We start from the raw sequence: 21757 nt of genomic DNA, 5'->3' as shown, positions 1-21757 counted from the left end.
CAGTATCTCTGATCAGACTGCTTTAACATGCAGAACTGGACGAGCAGATATTTCCTCCAGTGAAACACTGAGAAGGCAAATGCTGTCATCTTTTGTTCTTATCATAAACTTTAACCACTCATTGCACCATCTTCTTGGGAGCAGTCTGCATCTGAAAGTGCGTTCTCAAAGCTTTACTTTAATATTTGAGTCTGCAGCAAGTACACATGTATCATCCTAGCGATTGCAAAGACCACCTATTGCCTTCTCTAATCAATTTCCCCTCTTCCCAAGTCTTATAATGTTGAAATCTTCATGCATGTCATGGTAACCTCTTTGTTTCAACAATCCAAGGCATTCCTGGCCAATCAGCCTTCAACTAAAGTCATACAAAATCTGATTTTCATGTCCTCAATCACACCTAAACTATCTCCTAGTACCCCCCCCCCCCGCTCTCCTACACCTCAGTTTTGAAATTCATACTTCTGTTTTGAAGTCCCTCTGTGGTCTCACTTGTTTTAATATCTAAAAGCTTCTGCAGCCCGATAATATCCTGAGCATTCTGTGCTTGTGACCTCTTGAACACCCTTGAATTTCATTGGTTCACCAGTGGCAGTAGTGACTTCAGAAGCTGACATTAAAGGTCTTGAATTCCCTCTCTAAATCTCTCCACCTTTCTACTGACCCTCCTTAAAGCCTACTGTATTTCTTTTAGACCCTTTGCTCCCATTGTAATTTGCCAATGTATTGTTTGATAAGTTCCTATGAAAGAACTTGATATGTTTTTATTATGGTAATGATGCTGTACAGATTGAAATTATTGTGTTCATTAGAGGGGAAGACGGTGCATCATTTAACCTGGCAAGGTCTCCTTTTATCCTGATAGTAATTAGTGTTGGGGAATCTGAATCTAATTGTTTAATCAAGCAATGAGAAGATAGAAGGAATGAATGAATGAATGAATGTGCTGTCTGCTTGTGCTTGACAGTATGAGGTTTGTGAATCAGGTTACTTCAATAGTGTTGAAAATACAAATAAATTATGTTTAAAATACAGCAAAAATGAGGTTGTGGAGCAGCAGGGCTGAGGAGCATACAATATGAGTGTGCATGCAGGGATTATCACCTTTGTATCCATCATTAAAGATCTTCACCATCCAGGATTTTCTCTTTTCTTGTTGCTACCAACAGGAAGGAGGTACAGGAGCCTAAAGACTCATACCCAACATTTTAGGGACAGCTTCTTCACCTCCACCATCAGATTTCTGAATTATCTCTCTGTCCCTCTTTTTCATTTTTTTTTCCAAGTTCTATTGTAACTTACAGTTCTTTTATGTCTTACACTGTACTGCTGCCACAAAACAACAGATTCTAGAGCAAATGTCAGTGATAACAAACCTGATTCTGATTCTGAACAGGAGATGCAGACGTTGGAGTGTGAGTTGGGTCAAGTGCCGGATAAATGGAAGGAAACTTGGGACAAGATCAAAACAACCCAACGGACAGAGAGCAAGCAGGAGGGTAAGGTAGGTCAACATCTCAGCACTAATGTGTTCACTTGAAAATGGACTATATTTATTGCCCATTCATAGTTGAGGGCTTGTTGTATGCCAGATAGGATGTAAATGCATGTTTTACCTGCACTGCTGTGACCCTGTTGTTTTGAACAAGAAGCAAATAAGGGGTAGAAACCCACCCTGGACTCACTGTAATCAACAGCAAATGTGGTTTAGAAAAGTATAACTCAAAATAAAATCTTCTAATCTATTAGTAAATATCCTCTAGGAATGAATGATTACACAAAAGCAACTTCAATGATAGAGCAGATATGTGGGGCTGAATAGCCTACTCTGTATTTTATATTCCTGTATACCAAGGCCCTTCACATGAGTGTCAACTAATAAAAATTGATACCAAGTCCTAGGGAAAGGTTTTAAGGAGGATGCAGAGGGGCTGAGGTTGTGGATGCAATTTCAGCACGTAGGACTTTGACAGATGGCAGCAGAGCTTCCTGAATGAAGTGATTAGCAGAACTTGAAAGCAGGACTGAGAATTTGAAAATCAAGGCAGCGATTCAGCAGAGCAGCAATAGATGAACAAGATTTGGAGTTCTCCAGGAGTTATAAGTTGGAACAGGGTACAAATTTGGATTACATTGTTTTCTGTGAGTAAAATGGTATCAACCAACCAGGAGTGCTTTGGAATGGGATCTAAAGAATACAAGGGTATTTATGCAGGATTCAACATCTCACTTTACCTAATTCGAGTCAAAATCATAGAGTCAAGAAACAGGTCCTTCAGCCCACCCAGTGTACACAGACTATCGTACATCCATTTACACTAATCCTACATAAATTCCATTTCATTCTCCCCAGATCCTGTCAATTAATTCCAGATTCCACCACTTGCCTTTGGGCAATTTACAGTGGCCAGTACCCACGTCTTTGGGATGTGGATGGAAATCAGAGCACCTGGGAAAATGCAGGCTGACATAGGGAGAATGGCAAATTTCACGTAGACAACTCAAGAGCCCAGGATTGAACTTAGATGGCTGAACCTGTGAGACAGCAATTCTGCAAGCTATGCCAGATTATGTCATGGAGATAGAAGAAGTGAGTCTTGCTGAAAATGTAGATGAGGCGCAAAAGTCATATGGGATCAGGTATGACACCAAAGTAGTGAGCAGTGGTTCTTTTTCATATATTTGCCGGGGAGTTCAGGTGACTGGGAAACAGTATATGATTGGGTCTTGAAACTGAAGTTTTCATCATCCCAATCTCAAAGCTATTTTCTGTCCATTGAGTGCCAGAAATCTGGCAAAATCTAGCAAATTAGAGATGGTGTAAAATTCAGGTAGAGTGGCAAAGTAATTCTGGGTTTCATTAGCATACGAGTGGAAGTATGCTAATGTTCTGATGTTGCCAAAGGGCAATGTGTTGAGAGGGATGCCATTAAAGACCATGTAATTGCAGAGAAGGGACCATTGCTGACCTTCTCTGACTGAGTTGATGAGAATGAAACCAAGCAGCTACATTCTCATCCAGCAAGGTGGCTCATGAGTTACAGTAAAATTCATATTATCTGGCATCCCTGGGGCTTTGATGCAAGAATGACAGGTTTTTTGGATTGTTGGATGTAGTAGTTCCTATGTAGTCTTTTCACTTTTTTGTTGTAATTACAGAGTAGTTTAATGCATTTTTCAGTAAACCAGGCAAGTTTGAAGAGACCTCAGAAAATCCAACAAGCCAGGTGCCATACCAGCAGGTTTAACAAATTATTAAACAAGTGAATTATCAGTTTTACTGTATATTGGAGAAAGGTTGTGCAGTCAAATATGTTGAGGATGGTTTTCCTTGTCACACCGACTAAGGAGAGCAAACACTGTGACTTTGCCAAAATATGAACCATTCTAATCGATGACGGAAACCAGATTGGAGGGAATCAAATAAAGAGTTCGGATAAGCTGATCACAAATTTGGGGTCCCAGTACATTTAACAAGTTTGTCAAGGGAAAAGGAAATTGTAGCTGGAACAATAACTTGAAGAGCCAAAGGTAAGTTTTACAGATGAGTGAAATGTGAGATTTATATAGTTGGACAAGACTTGCTAACAGCTGTAAAAGAGGCCAGGCAGAGAAACCAAGTATCAAATACAATGGGAAGAGGTTGAGGAAGCAAAATGTGAATCTCATGTTCCAGATGAATTGCAGACAGAATAAGGAGAAATCAGAGACAAGTTAAAGAAAGGCAAGTGTTTGGGAATAATGCTGTGTGATATATTGAATGTGTTGATGAAAGAAATTAATAACTGCTTGACTGCAGAGAATTATGAGAAAGTTGCTCAGGAGTTCCTGACACTTTCCGTAATGTATTGCCCTGGAAAGAGCAAAATTAAGGTAGTACAGTAGACTGAGCATACTGTAATTGTAGGGAGAAAAGAATTTAAGCATGTGGATCTAGATAAATAAGATGGCAATATAATGTAAGTGTGGCATTATTCATTTTAAAAAAGGAGTGGAAAAGAGGTATAGTTTTAAAAGGAGTGAAAGGAAGCAGGGATTTCGCTAGCCTTGGAAATGAATCATAAAGTTAATATGTAAAGACAGCAAGCAATTAGGAAGATAACTTGTTGTCTTTCATTCAAAGGAGCAAGAATACAAGGATAAGAAGCCTTGTTGTGATTTTGTGAACTTTGAGGATAAATCACCTCTGAATGAGAGAAATTCAACTAGACCACTTCCTGGAATCAAATATTTAAATTATAAGTAGTATGTCTTCCTAAAGTTTAGGAAACTAGAGAGGTGGCCTTATTGCAATGTTTAAAATTGGTAGAGAGCTTGATATGGTGGGTGCTGAGGGACTGTTGCCTAGCCATGGTGTCTCAAACACTCATGATAAGTGAATCAGTTGATTGGAAATGAGGTGAGTATGAAGGGGATATTGTATATATAAAGGAGGGAGTTGTGGTTGGCATGTAATCAGTGAGTGGTTTTGAAATTCATTGTTGTGTCTATTCTCTGCTAATTTCCCTTTTTTTTGCAGCACTTGTCTTCAAGTTCGCTGTTGATGTCATCAAGTCTGTCCCACCACCGGAGATCACAGTGTGTTTATTTGCATGAGGCAGCGGTTGGATCCACTTTGAATCTGAGTCTGGATACGGACTCCAGCACAACTTCCACTCCCTCCAGTGGTGTCATGGGACGAAAGAGCACAAGCACCTTATACAGCCAATTCCAGACATCAGAGAGTGAACACAGGTAAAAAATAGCTACACATTATGAGAGCAGAAAAATATGGAATATTTGAATGGCTATACATGGGTCTGTTCATTTTGCTGCATCAAGTACCTGTTTCCTTTGGCGCTCGTGTATAAAATCAGAGCCTGTTAAACTGCATGCATGTATGATCTGCAGGTGTTTTTGCCTTTTGTCATACCAGGAGAGAGTGTAAAAGCCATTTATCCTCTAGACCAAGGGTTCCCAACCTTTTTTATGCCATGGACCCTTGCCATTAACCGAGGGGTCATTCGACTCCAGGTTGGGAACCCCTGCTCTGGTAGATTGCAGCTCTGAAGGGTTCACCCAGTGGTTTGGCAGCAGTATCAGCTGTGCAGCTGTACTGGGTAAGACTATTGTAAACACAAGATGAATTTGATTGGGTCTACATTCAGAAATGCAGTTCTTCCATAAGTCATTATTCTGCAATGCGGTTCAAGAAAGAACAACAAAAAATGCGTGTTATTTAAAGTAGGATTTTGAGGTTTGATGGCCAGCCAAGGTGCTTCATTCCTTGAACGATTTGAAAATCAATGCAGGAGTTTTGCCATGTAGCTCTTTAACAGCATTGCATTACCACTGCAGAACAATAAATCCTTTACTCATTTGTTCATTAAAAAGGGATATGTTCTGTGTCCCATAAATTGTTGGTGCACTTTTTACAGTATTTGCTCTTCAGCTTCTAGTGTATTCAATGAAAGTTGAAGCGTGTGACGCGTCCACCAACCTCAAAGAGCTGCCAACAACACACTGAATCAATGGAAACCTGGAAAGATGCACTACTTACCGAGGAAGCGTGGGAAAAGAGCTGGACTGCTGGTCAGATTGAAGCGGAGAGGCTTTCGGGTCCCTCTGCCCACCATTCTACTAGCTAATGTGCAAGCCATAGAGAACAAGGTGGATGATCTTAAAGGGAGACTCACCTACTGCAGAAAGATGCAGAACTGCTGTGTATTCTGTTTCACCGAGACCTGGCTCTCCCCTGCCACCCCCGACTGTGCCATCTGACCAGTGGGGTTTTCAATCCATTGGATGGACAGCACAGCGTCTTTGGGCAAGACGAAGGGAGGTGGTGTCTGCCTACTGATCAACACTGCGTGGTGCTTGGGCACAGTGGCACTGACAAGCTCCTGCAGCCCGGACCTGGAACATCTGTCGGTGAAGTGTTGTCCCTATTATCTGCCACGGGAATTCACCTCGGTCATACTGACAGTGGTCTACATTCCCCCCCACCCCCCCAGACGGACGTGAAGTGTGCTGTGAATACACTGTATGCCAACATCAGTAAACTTGAGACCAGGTATCCGGAGGCTTTGCTCATTACAGCCGGGGACTTTAACCAGGCCAACCTCAGAAAAGTGCTGCCAAAGTTATACCAACATGTCTCCTGCTCCACGAGAGGCCCGAATATACTTGACCACTGCTACATAGCAGTCAAGGATGCCTACCGTTCCATCCAAAAACCTCACTTCGGAAAATCGGACCATCAGGCCGTACTCCTCATCCCGGCTTACAAACAGAAACTGAAGCGGGAGGTCACGGTGTCAAAAGCGTTGGACAGAGGAAACGGATGAGGTCCTCCGTGACTGCTTTGAATCGGTGGACTGGTTAGTATTCAAGGACTCGGCAGCTAACCTTGATGAGTATGCCTCAGCTGTCACGGACTTTATCTGGAAATGCACAGAGGACTGTGTGTCTCGCAAGACGATCCGGGTATTCCCTAACTGGAAACCTTAGATGAATTATGAGGTCCAGTCCCTTTTGAAGGCTAGAGCTGCGGCTTTTAGGTCCGGGGATACCAGTCGCTACATGGAATCCAGGCGTGAACTCTGGAAAGCCATTAAGGGTGCCAAGAGACAATATTGTGTCAAGTTGGAAGCCCAGGCTAACCAGAGGGATGCCAGTAGACAATGGCAGGGTCTAAATGAGGTCACTGGGCGCAAAGAAAAAGCTGGGAATATCAATAACTGTAGTGCTTCTCTTCCTGACAAACTTAACGTATTTTACGCAAGATTCGAATAGAAGAGGAGCATCCCGCCCCCTCCGGATGAACCAGACCTGGTGGCATCGAGATTCATCGTCACTGAGGAAGGCATTAGAAGAGCCTTCCTGAAGATAAATCCAAGGAAGGCGACGGGCCCAGATGGCGTCCTAGGACGGGTTCTCCAGGCCTGTGCTAGAGAGCTAGGTGGAGTGTTTGCTGACATCTTCAACTGCTCCCTGCTTCAGTCTAAGATCCCCTCGTGTTTTAAGAAGGCAACGATAATCCCGGTGCCAAAGAAAAGCAAGGTGGCATGCCTGAATGACTATCGACCTGTGGCTCTGACATCAATTGCTGTGAAGTGCTTCGAGCGATTGGTTATGGCAAACATCGACCATAACCTACCGGTCAATCTCAATGTTTTGCAATTCGCCTACCAGAACAACAGGTCAATGGCAGATGCCATCTCTCTGGCACTACATTCCTCCTTAGAACACCTGGAGAATAAAGACGCATATGTAAGGCTCCTTTTCATTGACTACAGCTCTGCCTTTAATACCATCATTCCAAATAAACTGATTCCTAAGCTCTGGAACCTGGGTCTTAGCACTCAGATCTGCAGCTGGATCTTCAACTTCCTCACAGACAGGACCCAGGCTGTAACAATAGGGGATAAGCTCTCCTCTACAATCACTCTGAGCACCAGTGCCCCACAAGGCTGTGTACTCAGCCCCCTGCTGTACTCACTGTACACCCATGATTGTGTAGCCAAGTTTCCATCAAACTCAATATATAAGTTTGCTGATGACACCACAATTGTAGGCCGTATCTTGGGTAATGATGAGTCTGAGTACAGAGAGGAAATTAAGAACCTGGTGGCATGGTGCGAAGACAGTAACCTATCCCTCAATGTCAGCAAGACGAAGGAATTGGTTGTTGACTTCAGAAGGAGTAGCGAACCGCACGACCCCAGCTGCATCAGTGGCGCGCAGGTGGAACAGGTCAAAAGCTTTAAGTTCCTCAGGGTGAATATCACAAATGACCTGACTTGGTCTAACCAAGCAGAGTCCACTGCCAAGAAGGCCCACCAGCACCTTTACTTCCTGAGAAAGCTGAAGAAATTTGGCCTGTCCCCTAAAACCCTCACAAATTTTTATAGGTGCACCGTAGAAAGCATTCTTCTAGGATGCATCACAACCTGGTATGGAAGTTGTCCTGTCCAAGACCGGAAGAAGCTGCAGAAGATCATGAACATAGCCCAGCACATCACACAAACCAATCTTCCATCCTTGGGAGAACACAGCAGGCTAGGCAGCATCTATAGGGAGAAGCGATGTCGACGTTTCGCGCCGAGACCCTTCGTCAGGACTAACCGGAAGGAAAGATAGTAAGAGATTAAAAGTAAAAGTAAATCTCTTACTATCTTTCCTTTCGGTTAGTCCTGACGAAGGGTCTCGGCGCGAAACGTCGACATCGCTTCTCCCTATAGATGCTGCCTAGCCTGCTGTGTTCTACCAGCATTTTGTGTGTGTTGCTGTTTGAATTTCCAGCATCTGCAGATTTCCTCATGTTTGTTCCATCCCTGGACTCACTTTACACCGCACGCTGTCGGAGCAGTGCTGCCAGGATAATCAAGGACACGACCCACCCAGCCAACACACTTTTTGTCCCACTTCCCTCCAGGAGAAGGTTCAGGAGCTTGAAGATTCATATGGCCAGATTTGGGAACAGCTTCTTTCCAACTGTGATAAGACTGCTGAACGGATCCTGACCCGGATCTGGGCCGTACCTTCCAAATATCCGGACCTGACTTGCACTACCTTGCTTTCCCTTTTCTATCTTCTAATAATGATTTATAATTTAAATTTTTATTATATTTACTTTGATTTGTACTTCAGGGATCGCGAAGCGCAGAATCAAATATTGCTGTAATGATTGTACGCTCTAATATCAATTGTTTGGTGACAATAAAAGTAAAGTAAGTAAGTAAAAGGTTTTATTTGATTTAAGCCTACAACTCTGTGTATGGAAAATATCCTTAAACAGCAGAAATTCAAGATCAGCCATGCTGTCAAAGTGTGGCAGAATCCCTTCTAACAATGGAGTAAGTGATATTTAATAACGTTAGTGTTGCATAGCAGTGTTTATCTCAATCAATGGGAAGAGTGTCTGATGCTTTGGCAGCAGACAGGAGTGCACCATCAGCTGTGGGGCTGTACCAGGGTATGACTGTTGCCTCTCCAGACTTGTCCAGCAGGCTGCTCCATGATGTTTACCATTGTTGCTACCTGTTTAATCAGAAATGTCAGGGTTTTGGCACTAATTGGTTCAATTCAGACGTGATTCTAAAATAATGTTTTTTTTCACACGTATTATTTTAATTCCACAAAAGCTAGCCATTTGAGAATTGTTGAGATACAATGAGGAAGTAGCCACTTGAGCTTTATCAGTTTTTGAGCCTCGGATTCCATTATACTTTTGTACAGTTTGCAGATCGCCTTCAGGGACAATTTCTATGAATTACATACGTTGGCTGACACAATATGAATGACGCAGGTAAAGATGTGAAGCTGTTAACAAATATTGCTGGTGTACAAGTTGAAAAGAACATTTGAAGGGAAAATTGAGGAGCACCATTTAACACTCATCTTGCTGAGAGATTTCTGCATCTAAAGTCTGTTAGGAACATGCTTATTAATGCAAAAGTTTGAATGCATTTAATGAAATTCATTATCTCAGTAGTTCAACATTGTCATGTATAGAGGATACATAAAAAAGGATTGTAAAAACCTTGTATGTGAAAAGAAAGATTTGTGAAAATGAAGGTAGAAACAAGCAAATTTATGACAAGGACTAAGAAAAGGAAGAGCTATTTAACGAATAATTTGGTCCCACTTTCATGGAACAGGGCACACCTAACTTAATAAAAATGCTAGAGAATCTAGTCTGATAGCAAGGAAAACTTGCAGGAGTTTGAAAAAGAAACAATTGGAAAAAGAAATTGCAGTGAAAGCCAATAAATCTCCAGGTCCTGATAACATCCTAAGTAATAGAGGAATCCATGAAAAAATAGATACATTGACGGGCATTTTTCAAAATCCAGTAGATTATGGGGTAGTAAAGGGTCAAAATGTAACATCACTTTTTAAAGAGAGAAAAACAGGAAACTAGTTTTTAACATTCAGAGTTTATAAATGCTACACTTTTAATTTGCATTGGAACGTAGCTCCTAACCAGTTAGCCTTGTCAAGGAAGTTTAACTTCCAAGGTGTATTTCAGATGGGAGAGCATTAAGAACTCCATGAGTTTGAGAAGTGGTCATAGAGGAGGTTATCCTGCAGCCTTTTAGGATCATGGGCACATTTTCTGAAGGGGTTAATATTTCACTGCATCCACCCTGAAATATGCTGTTGAAAGCCTGGTCCGTGAAAATTGTATGCAAGCCAGGTCTGTGAAAACTGTCCTTAGTTTTTTAAATCCTAAGGACTTCTGAAATTTCCCCATCAAAGCCAATAACTTTTACAGACTTGTGGATGCGACTTCATTATCTGCTTTTGACATTGCGAAAGAAATGCAGACTTGGTAAAAGCAGACTGAATTACTCTGCCATAGTTCTGTGGAAATGCTGTCTTTCACCAACATCTTTGAATTCAGTGATAAGGACAGAGAGATGGGACATTCAGTTGGGCAGGGAGTTACACAGCTCAGAAAAGGCCCCTTTAGCCCACTATGTCCCTGCTGGTCATCAAGGAGCTAACTGTACTAATCCCATTCTCTAATATTTCTCCTGTAGCCTTGTATACTGGAGTGTTTCAAGTGTTTATCAATTTCATGATCTTCAGGACTGGCTGGAGGCATCCTCTACTGAGAGCCACTGTCTCTAAAATGTCTGTTACTGCTCCTTCTCTCGTTGTATTATCTGTGAGACTAAAAGGTGATTTAAGAGGTGTATAAAATTATGGGGGGCACAGATGCTATGCTTTCTAGAGTTTGGGTATCTAGAGAGCAGAGGTTTAATGTGAGAGAGGAAAGATTTAAAAGAAATTTGAGGGGCAGTTTTTTTTAAGAAGAGGCTGGCAGAGGATGTGGTTGAGGCAGGTGCAAAGGCAGTTAGACAAGTTAGGCATGGATTGGAAAGGTTATGTGCCGAAGACAAATAGCACTAGCTTAGATGGGTTATCTTAGTCAGCAGGGACCATTTGGGCTGAAGATTTTTGTTTCTGTGCGATATGACTTTGTGACTCTGCAGGTTCAAAAGCCTTTCTTTAAAAATTCTACCCCCTCTAAATCATTGATTCTAGTTATTGCAGAAGTAGCCTATATATCTACACCTCCATTTCCCATTTAGAGTCTTGTAGTCTAGGTAAGTGCAACACCTTATATTTTGTCTGGGTAGCCTCCAGTCTGATGGCATGAATATCAATTTTCCCCTTTCAGTTTAAAAAAAAATCCCTTCCCCTCCCCTCTTTTTCCATTCCCCACTTGAGCCTCTTGCCTCTTCTCATCTGCCTGTCACCTCCCCATGGGTCCCCTCCTCCTTCCTTTTCCCCTATGGTCCACTCTCCAGTCTCTGGGAGGCTGGAGGTCTCCCAGAATTCCCACATCTCACACACAGATCAAAGCACAGCCTCTGGAGCCATTCTTACTGCCCTAACTATATATTTGCAGATGAAGAATGAGCAAGAAAAAGCTTACTGAATATTTGTGTCACCCATGCCTGTTATCGCCCAAACCTGTCGAGCCAAAGCTAAAAGTTTCCCTACTCTAACACTCCCACCCAGGGGTGGCCAACTTTTTACATTCCATGCGTCAGTTTTTTCACGCACGAGTTCAGATGCACCTTACAATTCTTTTACCCCCATTCAATTCTTGTAAAAATATGTTAATATAGACATATTTAGCATTTTACATGATATATTGATTTAATATAAATACAAGATAAACTTTACTTACCTTAATGAGACTTTTGAGTCTGTTTTGATTTTGCCAAGCTTTTAATGTTTGGAGTTAAATTAGTCACTGAGAGCAGCAGAGAATTCTTCAAATTTGAATCAGCCAATTGCGACCTCGTTTTGTTTTTTCATCAATTTCACGGCTGAAATTGCTTGTTCACATCTGTATGTCGTTCCAAAGCAACATATATAACTCTGGGCAAATTTTCTTAGTTCTGGAAAATGTTCACAGGCTAATGATTGCCAGAAGTTAATCACATAAGAAGCATTTGGGACTGAGGGAAGCTCATCAAATTTCTTGTTCAATAATGAATTTGTTTTCAAGTCAATAAGTTCCATTTGTATGTTATTAGGCATCTTCATCATTTTTTGTTCACTAAGTGAAAATGGGTTTATAAATGCAAGTTTGCAGTCTTCTTCTTTAGCAAAATCACGAAAACGACTTTCAAATGTCTCTTGCAATAATCTGATTTTTTCAATATATTTTGTAAAATTGCCATTATCTTCAGCACATTCAATCTGCTCTTTTAAGTGTGGAAACTGGCTCAAATTCTCATTTTCTGACTGAGAGGTGAACAGTTTTAACTTCATCTTGAATGCATTGATATCATTTACTAAGCTAGGAAACAATTTGTTTTTGCCCTGGAGTTTCAAATTTAGATCATTGAGATGGCTGGTAACATCAACTAAAAATGTTAAATCAAATAGCCAATTGTTATCACATAAAAGGGCTCTTTCCTCAGGCAGCTTGTTTTTCTCTTCTAGAAAATTATGAACAGTATTTTTCAGTTTCCAAAATCTACTCAGAACCTGTCCTCTAGAAAGCCAGTGCACCTCGCAATAAAGGACCAGATCGCCATATTCCACATCTAACATTTCACAATATTCTCTGAGTTCTCATCAGTTTAATCCTCTGCTCTAATTTTATTCACACATTCCACAACCAGTAACATAACATGCTGCAAATTTAAAGTTAATTTAAGCACAGTGACTCTTGGTGTATAATGCAGTGATATTTTAGTAGAGGACGACCTAAAAAGTTTTCAAGCAAAGTTGTAGTCCCAGCGGCTTTACCTATCATTGACGGTGCTCCATCAGTACAAACACCAATGAGATTACTAGAATCTAGTTGTAGATTTTCTGTGCATTATTTTACTTTGTCAGATATGTCTGATCCTCTTGTTTTCCCATAAAGCGACTCAAGACCGATAAGTTCTTCAAAGACGCTAAAATATTCATCAATTCCTCTTATAAAAATGCTTAACTGGGCTACATCACATATGTCAGCAGATTCGTCCAAAGCTAAAGAAAAGAAAGTACAAGCATGGACAAGGTCTTTCAGTTGCTCAGATACACCATGACAGAGTTCTTCACTGAGTCTCATAACTGCTTTGACAGAGCAATTTTGTCTACTTTCCTTTCAATATTTTTATCACCAAGGCATCTTTCAAATATCTGGTGACAAGGCTTAATAATTTCTTCTCCATCAGAGAAAGACTTCCGTTTTTTGGCCAACACTAAAGCAATTTCGTAGGACGCTTCTGTCATCACCAAGCTTTCACAACTTCTTTTAATAAATATATTTTGTCTTCTTTTGATTTCTTCCTTTTTCTTAATCACATACTCTTTCCGTAACTCACACCCAAGCACTAGCTTCAGTTTTCCTTCTATTTCAGTCTGATGTTGTGTTTTATAGTGTCTATTCAGATCATGTCTTCTATTATGTGAGAAAGTGTTTTCACAAACAATGCACAACTATTTTCCTGATGGACCCACTATAGATAAGAACTCATTTTCCCACTGTTCATTGAATTCATGCTTACTATCACTTTCTGCTTTTCTTTTGCACTGTGATGGGTAACTGAATGTAAAAACAAGGCTTAATTTCCGATAAAGTACAAAACTGCAAATGTTCACAAAAGATGTGCACGAGTGTCAATTGTAAACTGACTGGCAAAAACCTGCAACGCACCGCTGGTGCAGACGCTAGGCGCCTCAGGATCAAACAAGTATCAAACGTGTATTGAACAGTTATGAAACGACTACAGAACAAAAGTCCTTCTTTCCTAGTTTGACTCATTGAACATTATTTAAAATTGAAAACAGATTAATGTGAAAGAAGATAACAGTCGCCAAAAGATGTGCACGAAATAAAATGCTAAGAATAACTGCTAAGTTTTAGATTTATTCTCAGTAAAACCCATTTCTAGCTCTAAGCTACTGGAATTCCTGTTACAGATTTTTTTTCTACAGATCGGTTTTTGGTTAATACTTTTTGCATGAGTAGGCTTACTTTTTTATTATTATCACTGGGGTGCAATGCACCACTTCTAATCATCCAATGCTCCACTTTTGCCGCATGCGCCATAAGTTGGCCATCCCTGTTCTACCCATTCTCAGACAAGTGTGAGGTGTTGCACTTCAGTAGGACGAACCAAGGTAGGGAAGTGAGCAGTGTGCTAGAACAAAGGGATCTGGGAATACAGGACTATAATTCATGAAGGTGATGTCACAGATAGAAAGGGTTGTAAAGAAAGCTTTTGGCACCTTGCCCTTCATAAATCAATGTAAGAGTTGGCATAAGACGTGGGAGCAGAATTAGGCCATTCAGCCCATTGAGTCCACTTCACCATTCCATCATGGCTAATCCTAGATCCCATCAACCCCATACACTTGCCGCCTTTGGAGTATTGTATGCAGTTTTGGTCACCTCCCTACAAGAAAAATGTCAATAAGATTGAAAGAGTACAGAGAAAATTTACAAGGATGTTGCTAGGACTGGAGGATCTGAGTTATAAGGAAAGACTGAATAGATTAGCAACTCACTTCACTTCTGAAGTAGAAGACTGATGGGAGATTTGATAAAGTTGTACAAAATTTATAAAGGGTATAGATGGGAAAATGCAAGCAGGCTTTTTCCACTTAGGGTGGGTGAGACCTACAACTAGAGGTCATAGATTAAGGGTGAAAGGTGAAGTGTTTAAGGAGAACATGAGAAACTTCTTCACTCAGAGGTGGTGAAGGTGTGGGTTGAGTTGCCCGCGCAAGTGGTGTATGTGATTTTGATTTCAGCGTTTAAGAGAAGTTTGGATAGGTACAGGGATGGGATGGGAATGGAGGGCTATGATTGTCTGCAGGTCGATAGGACTAGGTAGTTTAAATGGGTCGGCATGGACTAGATGGGCCAAAGAATCTGTGTCTGTGTTGTAGTTTTCTATGACCATGACTTGAAGCAGTACTAAAAAGGGTTATCAAGATGTTCTATGTGATGAGGTAATTTGATATTCAAGTTGAAAGCTGCTCTCCTTGTGCAAAAAGGCTATTATGCAGTCATCTTTACTTTGGCAATGAATTGTTTCCTTGGGCAAGTGAGTCAATAACCGGAGATCTAAATACTGGCAGGAAAATGAGAGGAGTGAAATCAAGAATTCTCTACTTGAAGCAGTGGCAACAGTTGATGATGTAAATAAACGTTAAGGGGATTGGGCTTGTGCTTTTGAAACTTCCCTGCAATTCTCCTGAATACTGGAAGTGTAAGTACAGGACATCCTTTCAAAGAGCAAGCTTTCTGCGTTTTAATTTCCTGTCTTTTCTCGGATTTCAGGTCGTACGAGGGAATACTGTACAAGAGGGGTGCTTTACTGAAAGCTTGGAAACCACGCTGGTTCGTGCTTGATAAGACTAAACATCAGGTAACAATGAAGCCATCTCTTCTGTCTCGTTTCATAGTGGGATATTATAGTACCTCAGGCATAAGGTTTACATGACCAGGCAGAAAGTACAAACACTTAATAATGTAGTTATCAAAATTTCAAATGACATCAGCCTTTGAGGTGAGTTTACAGTGGAGTTGCAGTTTAATATAAGTGACCCATTTTGGGAAGAAGCAACTCAATCTAAATTATGGTGGGGTTTTAAGTCCCAAAGTAAGAGGCCTGAGAATGAATGATCACAAATCTTTGGAGCTTACAAGAAAATAGGTAAGGTTGTTGGCATCATTTGGAATGCACCATCTGAAAGGATGTGAAATCAGAATGCAATGCAGCTATCAGTGGTGAAACATGTTGGAAGGTTATAACTCAGACCGGGCAAGGGATCAGATCAAACCAAACTCGGGACATGGCACTTATTCTGGAAATCTATATTTTATCTAGCATTTAAGCCAAGCAATTGTATTCTACAAGATCAGGTATAGCACACAGAGCCTGTTATCACATTTGTGCGGGTTGTATCATGAAACCAAGAGTAGGACTTAATACTATGCTTGTTGCCTGGGATTCTAAGCTTATTTTTTTGTTATCTTTCACAGCTGAGATATTACGACAGTAAATCAGACACAGATGTGAAGGGGATTGTGGATCTTGCAGAGGTCGAATCTGTGACTTTGGGAACTGCAGGAATGGGAGCTCCCAAAAGTATTGAGGAGAAAGCTTTTTTCGATGTAAGTCTATCAACATTGCTAATTTTATTACATCACAACGATGGGTTACATATTAACTAAAATTATCCTTTTTATTTTATCTGTAGCTGAAGACGACTAAAAGAGTTTACAATTTCTGTGCCCAAGACTGCCAGAGTGCCCAGCAGTGGATTGATAAAATACAGAGCTGCTTGTCAGATGCATGAGTACCTTGCATTGCAGGCATTGCCCATGGACAGCTGGGTGTAAAGCTTGTATCACCTGGATCTCTCTTGATACTGGACAGCAGCTGTTGTATTGAACCAGTGTATTGTGGGAATTGGTAACTTCTGAGCCACCCAATCATGGAGTCCAAAAGAATTAATGGAGGACAGTGATTGGATGTCTTGCTGCCCACATCTTGTATTGGCATACTTGTGCATTTGTTGATGGAAGTCCAATTGAGAGTCGGGAGCTGCTCAGAGAGATGGTGGGAAAGGCGCATTTCACCACTAAAGATGGTACAGATTAGAATAAGAATAAACCAAACACAAAATCCTTTAATTCTTTCTTCCTCAAACTTTTCTCGCGTGATATGATTTCTTCTGCTTCTGGTTATGTTAGTGTTGACATGTTAGGTCACTAGTTTCATAACTTAAATGCCACAGCTAAAAGCCTCTTTCACCAAATTTGTTCAGTTTCCAGACCTTCAGCCGTACTCTCTTGGATGAATTACCTGTTTTCAAAGAGGATGTAGATTGCTGATCAGTCATTTCACTGTTATTATTATTGACTTTGTTACATACTTGTAATTAGTTTATCTATGTGTGATGCTGCAATTCTGTCAGGTTAGCAAGAGAACTGAACGTCAAGCAGTTCCTGCATCAGAAACAGGTCAATTCCAAAAGAGGGGAATGTTTAAATCCTCTCGCCTTGAAGTGAATTCTTTTTAGAAAGGATGCACCTTTTAAAAAAAAATGCAATAAGCTGTTTACAAACAGATTTGGGAATAGTTTTTACTGGGTCTAATTTTCATGGGTTAGTGGTATGAGTGAAATCTCACTCCTGCACAGCTGAGGAATGCTGCAGAAATCTGCAAATAATTTGCCAAAGGGTAAACTGCAGCTGTTTGCAGCCTGTGTGGATGGGACTTAAAGATACAGTGTATAATGAGCAGCTCTCTGAAGGAGTGTTAATTTTTCTGTAAAGTGGCTAGATATCTTCAAACTGCAAGGACAACAGTAGGACAATGAGAAATAATGTTTGTGTGATTGGTTCTACATTAACTTATGCAAAGGGTAGGGCTTGACAGGTGGTATATGCTCAGAATGTTTACAGATACAGCTGTGAAAGGTTGTGTGCAGTGAAGCTGGTTTGACCAACTCCTTTCCCCAGATTGAGTTCTATCTCCCTTCTTCCCGATATGCCTGGTGTTCCCTTCCATTGTATCATACTGAGCAGTACTGATTCCATTGAGTATCAACAGGCAAAGGGCAAGTGAAAGTGGGAAGATGAGGCGGCTTCCAATTCTTCAGAGTGGCTGCACAGAAACATCACAGCTGTGAGATTTTTTTAGCAGTGTTGTAGCTTTTATTCTATTGTTAGTGATGTACAGCTGTACATAGTTTAATTCGTGTCCTATTTATGCGACAGCTTCCTATAATTATCAGTGTACAGGTTGGACGATAGTTTGTGTATCCACACGTGCATCTTTTCCCGTGTTGTTTCCTCGAAGAAAGCAAAGACATTGAGCCAGCTGTACATTGATAAATGGCTCAATATTGTGTGTTTTGCCAACCCACTGCAATAAGGACTTCATAAGCATGCCTGTTCTGCATCAGGAAGCAACCGTACTATTGGGTTCAGTGTACAGTGCCGCATCTTAGTGATCTTCACCATTCTAGACTGCAGCAGATAGAGTCTTTGCCATCCAACTGATAGTTTTCAGCAAATCTATCCAAAATAAAAAAATCCATACTTTTGGATGAATTGAGAAAAACTGATGGGCCCTTGATCCATACGATTTGGAGTATTGACTTCTCAGTCTGTCTTCAAATATATTTAAACTGTTTCAGTTAAAATGTTTTTCCTACTATTTAGTGTTAATATTGTGATTGCCAAGTTTTGAATACTGATACTAAAATCTATCTCTCAACTCATTCTTTCTCACTCTGTCCAAATTGTGTACTCTAACTGTTGTGAGCAGTTTCTGTACATTTTGCAGCTTAGGCTTGTTTGATCTCACTGTATTTCACAATGTCTTAAATTCAGTAATTGTTGCTTGTAGTTCTTTGCTGTCAGATCTCAATAGATCTTATCATTGGTACTTGATTCCAGTTAACTTCTAACATTGTTAAAAGTTGTACAGTGTCATGATAGACTTCAGAACATTTACTAGCCTCCCTGGAATCCTGGGAAGTGCAAACTCTGTTTGTAGTGGCTTTGTTGAAGAAAAACGCTGTCCTTAAAACAGTTTTGATTTTTTTCCAGCCACTTAGTGCAGAAGATTTGGCTTGGAAACTTCTATTTCTAAGTTTAACACCTAATCTTCCCAGTGTCACAAAGTGTTGAGTTGTATACTGAGGTTTGAAAGAATGATGTATTAACATCCAAATTAAAGTTTATTTCATTAATATTATAAGTTAGAGAAGGATCTTGGAATGAGTGAAGTGACCTTTTGTTCATAGTTCGTGTGCCTCATTATCATCCTCCTCACGAGGCTGTCTCATTGAGGCTTTATCTTGTTGCAATACTGTTTGATTGTTCTTTGTACTATGCTATGAATAAAAGCAGAATGTGCTGGAAATGTCCACAGGCCTGTCCAGTGAATGGTCCATACATTTGTTTTATTTTTCTAGTAGTTGTAGAACTAGTACATTTCCAGCATTTCAGTTTATTTTCATTTTGACTAGAATTCAGCAGGAATTGAATCTCTTCCTCCAATGTGAGTTATAGAAACTGACAAAAATCAGGGTGTTATTATTGCTCCCATCAGTTATCCAGTTTGCTGCCAATTGGTACAGGGGCTTACTGCTGATTTTGGGGGTGGGGGGGGCAGCGCTATGAATTACTAACAAAAGCGTGACAGCACAAGTTTCTGTCTGTGGTTTATAGTTTGCCCCAATTTGAAATTTGTTTTTGAAACATTTGAATGTATATTTTGCTCCCCATTTCTTTCAACTTAGTGACACCAGTTTAGCATGTTCTAAATTCACCAGACATGGTTCAGGTGCAGAATAAAGCTTGCTTCAATGTTGTTAAAATTTTCAGCAATTTGCAATACAGGCTAGGCACAATACAACTTCCTCTACGCTGTCCCATCAGACACTGCAAATAGGCCCAGCACTAAATTAGTACTTTTCAGCAAAGCTCCCATTACATCATCGAGCTGAACAAGGTCAGATGTAGACAGCATAGATGGGAATCTCCCCTTTCCTCATGCCAACAAACACTCCAGTGGGGTCAGCATGAGTTGCGAGCATTTCTCATGTTTTTACAACGTGTATTAATTTCCACCTGCTGTATCTTATTCCAACTGTCAGCTGTTTGGAACCTTCTGGGTTATTGGGAATGCGTTTTGTTTTGTTTTTGTTGTGGGCTGTGCATAGCTGATCTTAGGGCAAGGAAACAATTAAAACCCATACATGAGACTGAGAAGAATCTGGGCAATATTTAATTCCTAGGTGTCTGAGAAGTGCATTGGCACAGTAAGCCTACCCTGTTTCCACAGCTTTTGCTGCATTGTACATCACCCCATGTAAGTGATTTGTGAACCTTGTTAAATCTGGAGGATGGAAAAGAACTCATTCCCCTTTTAACCCTCTCTAAAGGAGCATTAGTGCTCCTTAGGCTCCCCTGGTAGAAAGTTCACTACTTTAGAGGTTCTGCAGTTTCAGTTCATGTAATTCAGAGAAGCCTGTGGTAGCCTCACAATCACGTGATCCATCAGATTCTATAGTCTTTTGTTTGTGCTAGAACAATAAGAAATACAGACAGCAAGTGGTCTTTGGCAGAAATAAGTAAATTGTCTAGTTGGTGTCCCTCTTACAAGATTGCAGTGCTGAGTATGATTTCAGGGTAGATGAAGTAGCATCTTATCTGGCACTTCATGTGAACATTTTGGCAGACTGAGCCATCAATTTTTGGATTTCTAAAATCCTCTGTTCAGGCTATGTTTAGTTTAAGAAGTTATGTTTTTCTCTCCCTTCCCAAATTTAAAATAATTTTACTCTTGACCTAAACTTGTAACTTTGAAAATACTTTTATTTGAAATATGAAGATAATTTGTACATATTCTCAATTTACATTTCCTGTATAAAGATGGGCAAGTCCATATTGTAAAATACATTAACCATGTAGAGTTTGGGATTTCTATTAGAGTCTGTACATTGTGGTCTCCATACTGAGTCCTGTATTGTGCTTAGAAAAGGGAAAAACAAATTTAATAAAATATATATTAAAGTATTAGGTTTGGATCTTTTCTCAAACAAAAGGATGTGTGAGTGTGTATGGACGGAAGGTTGCTGTAGTTCAGTTGGTAAAAAAACATTATGCTGCCCATCATAGCAACTTGAGTAATCTACAAACTTAATTATATCGTATTTGTATAATCAAACAAACCTTCAACATATTCAGCCAAGCAAATTTTGGACCATCCCTCATGAGACTTTATCAAAGGCTTTATTGACCAAGTCCCATCATGTACACTTGCATTTAAATCATAAAATGTCTATTGTTCCCTCACTTCTCTAACGTGATAGAAACTCCCCAGGGCACGCCGTACTACTTGGGATTTGATCTTCAATCAATATTTGAGTTTTATTAACCTGCCCAATTCTTACAAAGTTTTGATCCACCTAGGTTGAAAATATGGAGATTTTGCACTGTCCGAATTGAGTTACTGTAATTCCTTTTATCTTGTACACCCATGTTTTAATATTTTAGTACAATTTCCTTTTCAGCATCAGTCTATGCTGGTTCTTGGGTTAATCCCACTTTCCTGTAACCTCATTTTAAACATTCCATTTCATCACAAGGTTTGCTCTTCAATGCCACTGCACCCATAGAAAGCATCCACGTTGACACAATGCTATTAATATTTATATTCCATCTTAGTTTACATTGTTGCACCAAAACAACAGTTGACCCACCCTGGTTTAACAGTGTTGGTGTTGAATTGCACATCATCTCTTCAATATAAGCTACACCCAGTCTGTGTGCTATGTAACCAGACTTGACTGTTGTCACAAAGTTACTGAAATAGAGGCTCTTGTGATGGTCCAGTATGTATCTGTATTGGGTCACTCATGCCTAAGTCATCTAAAGTAGTGGATTGGCAATTTCTCATAACTATTATTTAAGGAGTTCTAGTAAATTCAATGAAATTCAAAAGCAATGAAGTTTTTCTCAACAAGGTAAATAATTTTAGAGTAAAAGATGCTCACTTATGAAATAAAACACACCCAAATTTGTTGACAACAGGAATAGGAGGCATTGTAAATGGAAGCATTAAGTACAAATTTAATAGCAAACTAACAAATGCCACTCAATGAAAACAAATAGTTTATCCCAAAAATTATGACTTAAATATCCCATTCTAAAGACTAGGTAGTGGAGGACTAAAGAGATTTTATAAATCAACATGCATGTTATAAATGTACAAAAAATAAGAGC

At 40.1% G+C, this 21757-nt stretch overlaps 1 protein-coding gene across 8 annotated transcripts in view; it reads left to right on the top strand.

The window, feature by feature from the left end:
- The window catches only part of sbf1 (SET binding factor 1), a 186387-nt gene extending 165839 nt beyond the window's left edge, over nucleotides 1-20548 (top strand). For all 8 annotated transcript variants that reach the window (XM_073066693.1, XM_073066691.1, XM_073066694.1 and 5 more), the window contains 5 exons: nucleotides 1397-1504; nucleotides 4520-4734; nucleotides 15290-15377; nucleotides 15995-16126; nucleotides 16213-20548. In XM_073066693.1, the coding sequence (XP_072922794.1) occupies nucleotides 1397-1504; nucleotides 4520-4734; nucleotides 15290-15377; nucleotides 15995-16126; nucleotides 16213-16311 (642 nt within the window). In that variant the 3' untranslated portion in view covers nucleotides 16312-20548. The remainder of the gene's footprint in view (nucleotides 1-1396; nucleotides 1505-4519; nucleotides 4735-15289; nucleotides 15378-15994; nucleotides 16127-16212) is intronic.
- The last annotated feature ends 1209 nt before the right edge of the window (nucleotides 20549-21757 follow it).

Source organism: Hemitrygon akajei, chromosome 14 (assembly GCF_048418815.1).
Source record: "Hemitrygon akajei chromosome 14, sHemAka1.3, whole genome shotgun sequence".
NCBI classification, from domain to species: Eukaryota; Metazoa; Chordata; class Chondrichthyes; order Myliobatiformes; family Dasyatidae; genus Hemitrygon; species Hemitrygon akajei.
The sequence above is the reverse complement of the archived record's forward strand: the minus strand, read 5'-3'. Positions and strand labels throughout refer to the sequence as shown.